Here is a 5,476-nt window from a genome sequence, read left to right as displayed (position 1 = left end):
CGCGCGCGACGCGGCGGGATGCTCCAGCGGGCGCGCAAAAACCGCGAGCGCGCTAAAACAAGTTGGGCACGCTGTCCATCGCCTTATCCCGCGCTGGTAATTTCGGGCGCTCACTTCCGCGCGCGGCAGACTCGAGCGCGCGCGCGAACTCTCTCCTTTCTTCCTCCTTGGCATCTCATACATGTTCATCATACTTGTTTTTGGTGTCCGAAGTGCTAACTTGTTTTGTTTTCCTTGTAGTACAACATTGCACAAAACTTGTTCAAAGAAGAGACGAGGACAACCAAGAAGGGGAAGATCAAGAAAGGAAAGATCTTTACCTTGCCTCATTGCTATGAAGTGTTGAAGGATGATGAGAAATGGATGAAGCGTGAAGATTTGGATGATTTGCATTTGAGCAACAAACGCAAGCGAACAATTGAGTTGAATGATGATGAGGAGGAGGATGATGCATCAAGTGATGACGGCAAGAGAAGCCCCACACCCAACTCGGTTTCATACTCGAAACAAAAACGACTGGATGGGTGCAAGAAGGACAAAACCCAAAAGAAGAAGAGGAAAGGAGATGATGAGCTCACAAATGCTATGGAAGCTATTGTGAAGGCAAGAAAAGAAGCCAACGAGGTGAGGAAAATGGCAAGGAACCAAGATGCCGCGGCCGAGGAGAGGAGGGTGGCTGTCGAGGAGAGGAAAGTGGCATTGGAGGAGAGGAAGGTGGGCATGGAGGAGCGAGCTAAGTTGTTGGAATGGGAAAAGCACTTGTTCTTCTTGGACACATCTTTGTTCAATGATGCGCAAAAGGAATATGTCAACCTTGCCCGTGAAGAAGTCTTGATTCAAAAAAGAGCCATGATCCGCACCATGGGTGGCGGTGGTCTTGGCGCCATGGGTGGCGGTGGCCTCGGCGCTATGGGAGGCATGGGCCTCGGCGCCATGGGAGGCATGGGTGGCTTCGGAGGCATGGGAGGCATGGGTGCACCTCCAGCCGCCATGGGAGGCATGGGTGGCTTTGGAGCACCCTCCAACGCTATGAGAGGCATGGGTGCACCTCCGGCCGCCATGGGAGGCATGGGTGGCTTTGGAGCACCCTCCAACGCTATGGGAGGCATGGGTGCACCTCCGGCCGTTATGGGAGGCATGGGTGGCTTTGGAGCACCCTCCAACGCTATGGGAGGCATGGGTGGCATGAGTTTTGCTTCTCTCATGGAAGGCATGGGTGCACCTCCGGCCATGGGTGGAATGTCTTTCGATGTGCCTCCCACACATACCCATGAAGATGCCGTTGAAGATCTTGCCAAGACCGTCGGAGCTACACGTGATGCGGTGCGTGATGAGGTTAGGGAGGAAGATTCATCTTCGAAGGCGGAAGAATCGTCTTCGGAAGAAGAGGAAGAAGACGAGGAAGATGATTGATGTGTTTTTATTATGTCTTGAACTTTGTTGGATGAACTTGGTTTGCATTTTGAACTTGGTTGGATGAACTTGTGGCATGACTTTTATTCATCAACTTGTCTGTGTTAAATTTCACATGTTCATTGCATTTTGATGAATGTTCCAAACTTATTTTGTGTCTAAATGCTATATATTTGCGCGCTGCTGGAGCGGCGCGCTGCATTTTAGCGCGGCTGCTGGAGTCAGCGCTGCGCGACGCGCCAAATCAAGCGATGAACGCGCGACAAACATGTTTTTTGGACGCGGCGCGAAGCGCGGCTGTTGGAGATGCTCTTAAGAGACATAAATTATAGATCTGGACAATAAGGTCGGTAAGAAGTAAACTTAAATCAGCGCGAGGGCTATTTCAGAAAAGGCCGAAAGATGGCGTTTCGGTTAACCAAATCCTTTGACTTGCGCTCAAACTATTCCTCGTCATCTCCTCCTCCCATTTTCCGCTATAAAACCGCTCGGCCTCCGTCCATCCATTTCCACCTCAAAGTGAAATCTCAAAGTCGCACAACCCAAAGCACAAGGCCGACCATGGCCGTCGACCACATGGGATGCCGCTACGCCACGCATGGGCACGCGGCCGAGGAGCAGTTCCAGGAGGCCGCTGCCGCGGGGCTCCGCAGCCTCGAGCTCGTCCGCTCGTCCTTCTCCTCCCGTGCCGGCTGCGCGCCGCCGCCCCTCGGAGAGATGGCCGACCAAGCGGTGTCCAGGTTCCACCGGGTCATCAACATCCTCGACCGCACCGGCCACGCCCGCTTCCGCCGCGGCCCTGTTGGAGATGCCGCCGACTCGTTGACTCCCTCTCCTGTCTCTTCTCCTCCTCCGACGCCGGCCCAGGGACCGGCAGTCTTGCTGCAGCTGGCGCCGCAGAAAAGCATGACGCTGGACTTCACGAAGCCTTTGAAGGCGCCGGCCGCCCCTTCCGTGACGTCGACGTCCTTCTTCTCGTCCGTGACGGCCGGGGGCGAGGGCAGCGTGTCCAAGGGCTGGAGCCAGCTCGTCTCCTCCGGCAAGCCGCCGCTCCCAGCTGGGACCAAACGCAAGCAACGCCAACAGCAGACGCGCTTCGCGCACTCCGACACCGCTGCCGGTGCCCGGTGCCATTGTCTGAAGAAGGGCAAGCACCGGGTGAAGTACACGACGCTCGAGCCCACGGTAACCTCGCGCGCGGTGGACGTCCCCGGCGTCGGCGACAAGTACTCGTGGCGCAAGTACGGGCAGAAGACTATCAAGGGGTCCCCTCACCCCCGCTGCTACTACAGGTGCGGCACCGTCAAGGGCTGCCCGGCGCGGAAGCACGTGGAACGCGCCACCGACGACCCCGCCATGCACCTCGTCACCTACGAGGGCGACCACCGCCACGACACTTGGCCGCCGGCGGCCGCAAATTAAAGCTCCCTGGCAGCGACATGACTCGATGTGCTCCTTCCATTTGTTCTTTGTAGTGGGGCCTTGTGTAAAGAATCCAAAATTAGGAATATACTCCAAGATGTTTTCATCAAGATTGGAAACGCATGTCAATCAGTACTACTTACGTACTAGTACAAGATTTCACAGCCTTGGTGCTGGACTTGGACCTCGCCGCCGAGGGCAATTCTGGCGGGGTGGTCATGCATGGGCACAACGGTCTTCGTCACCCACCTCCATCCGGCAATCAAAGGCAACAAAGGAGGCTGGTGGGAGACTTGGGATGAGCAGGATAGAGAAGCAAGGGGAGAAGCGAGAGAGATTTCAACGTTTTCCATCTCATTAGCTGTCCAACACACACGATTCATCAGAGTTTAACTAATCCACACCAGCGACACGTGGGCCCACTCACATGCCACGCAGGCTGCTCGTCGCTGGTCTGACTCACTTGTTCCATTTTACTATGGGGCTCAATCGTCATAACTCCTTGTTTACCAATGTCACCACTCCTGTAGAGGATGCTCAAACCCTTGCAGCATCTCCAACAGCCCCCAAGGCCTTTTTTCTTCGTCGGTGTAAAAAAAGTATTCCAGTCGTGCTTTCAGAAATCAGTTTTTTGTCGAATTTGATCAAAGTTATGTCCGTCGCTTTCGGGGCAAACACACCGCGTTGGGGGCGATCTGGGACGCGGGCGCTATTTTTCCGCATGCAATTGGCCCTCAACCACTTTTCCCCTCTCTCTCCTCTCTTTCCACCTAGCCCACGCACCCAACGCCCTCTTTCTCTTCTCTTTTTGTCCCAACAACCGCAACCTCTCTACTCTCGCGGCAGGCCGAGGGAGACCACCGCGGAGGAGGAGGAGCCAGCAGCCATCACCCCTCGCCTCCATCCGAATCCACCACCGCCCCCTCCCCCCTGAGCGGAGGAGGAGAGGTCGGCGGCGGTGGCAGCGACAGAAGCCATGGAGGAAGAGAAGGGGTTCCAGTCCCACCTGATGGACGGCGGCCGGAGGATGAGGGGCGCAGCGGGACAGTCGTGTGGAAGCGGCGACAGGGCGTGGGAGCGGCGACGGCGCGGGATACTGGGCACGGGTCGCCGCTCGCCACTACAGCACGCCTGGGATGTCACGGACGACGAGCTCGACGAACTACGTGGCTTCATCGATCTGGGTTGGGGGCGCAACGACTAGGAAACTCCCTCCCCCCGAGAGCAAAATTAGCATCGGCAAATCTCAATCTGGTGCAAAAATTGTCTGTGGGAGGGGGGCACAACGGTTGGAGATGCTCTTATCTTCCGGGGCATCCGCTCACGTGTGCGTCAAGGTGGCAATATTCAATTGAGGACGGGTACCCGCGGGGATTTACCCATCATAGAGCGGAGATGGGGAATAAATTCACCCCATGGGTATCGTCTCGTGGGTACCCGTTAGTCCCCCAGGCGGGGAGGGGATCAAATCCCCCCGTGGGGACTCCATGGATACCTAAAAACTATGTCATGCGTACTATAAATGTAAAATATATAAATTAATACCTAGATATTTCACATAACTATTTTTATTCACCACTCCCAACAACCATGCCCTCTCCAATCTCACCTATCCTAGTCATTTTTGAGATCCCCATGGTACCCGATGGGTACTGGGTACTCGTTATTGATGGGGATGGGGGGGGGGCGTTTTGTACCCGCGAAGTTACACGGGACTCACGGGTATGCGGATTGACAGGGACCAGGGCGGGATGGTGGAGTCATCCCCGTCCCCGTTGCCACCTTGACGCGTGTGTGCTCTGCGCCATTGGATCCACGCATGTCTCATGTTGATGCTTGCTTGGCGTCCTTCATGTCGTCCGATCGACCCTCGACATTTCTCCTCGGGCTCACGGCCTCAGGGGTCCATGATGCTGTTGGAAATATGCCCTAGAGGCAATAATAAAATGTTTATTATCATATTTCCTTGTTCATGATAATCCTCTATTGTTCATGCTAAAATTGTATTAACAGGAAACAGTAACACATGTGTGAATAAATAGATCATAATATGTCCCTAGCAAGCCTCTAGTTGGCTAGCTCGTTAGTCAATAGATGATCATGGTTTCCTGATCATGGGCATTGGATGTCATTGATAACGGTATCACATCATTGGGAGAATGATGTGATGGACAAGACCCAATCCTAAGCATAGCACTAGATTGTGTTGTTCGTATGCTAAAGCTTTTCTAATGTCAAGTGTCTTTTCCTTCGACCGTGAGATTGTGCAACTCCCGGATACCGTAGGAGTGCTTTGGGTGTATCAAACGTCACAACATAACTGGGTGACTATAAAGGTGCACTACGGGTACCTTCGAAAGTGTCTGTTGGGTTGGTACGAATCGAGATCGGGATTTGTCACTCCGAGTGACGGAGAGGTATCTCTGGGCCCACTCGGTAGAACATCATCATGAGCTCAATGTGACTAAGGAGTTAGTCACACGGTGACGTGCTACGGAACGAGTAAAGAGACTTACCAGTGACGAGATTGAACAAGGTATAGGTATGCCGACGATCGAATCTCGTGCAAGTTCTATATCGACAAACAAAGGGAATTGTATACGGGATTGATTGAATCCTTGGCATCGTGGTTCATCTGATG

The 5,476-nt window shown here is 54.0% G+C and overlaps 1 protein-coding gene across 1 annotated transcript; it reads left to right on the top strand.

Annotated features, from left to right (window-relative positions):
- The first annotated feature begins 1,940 nt into the window (after positions 1 to 1,940).
- LOC123397767 (probable WRKY transcription factor 17) lies at positions 1,941 to 3,440 on the top strand. Its single transcript, XM_045092299.1, has one exon. The coding sequence runs from the start codon at positions 1,975 to 1,977 to the stop codon at positions 2,833 to 2,835; it is 861 nt and encodes a 286-aa protein (XP_044948234.1). The 5' UTR covers positions 1,941 to 1,974; the 3' UTR covers positions 2,836 to 3,440.
- Positions 3,441 to 5,476: the final 2,036 nt, after the last annotated feature.

Source organism: Hordeum vulgare, chromosome 5H (assembly GCF_904849725.1).
Source record: "Hordeum vulgare subsp. vulgare chromosome 5H, MorexV3_pseudomolecules_assembly, whole genome shotgun sequence".
Lineage (NCBI taxonomy): Eukaryota > Viridiplantae > Streptophyta > Magnoliopsida > Poales > Poaceae > Hordeum > Hordeum vulgare.
The sequence above is the reverse complement of the archived record's forward strand: the minus strand, read 5'-3'. Positions and strand labels throughout refer to the sequence as shown.

Excerpts from the sequence above, each read along its gene's own strand:
- LOC123397767 (XM_045092299.1), top strand. The coding sequence starts at position 1,975 with ATGGCCGTCGACCACATGGGATGCCGCTACGCCACGCATGGGCACGCG.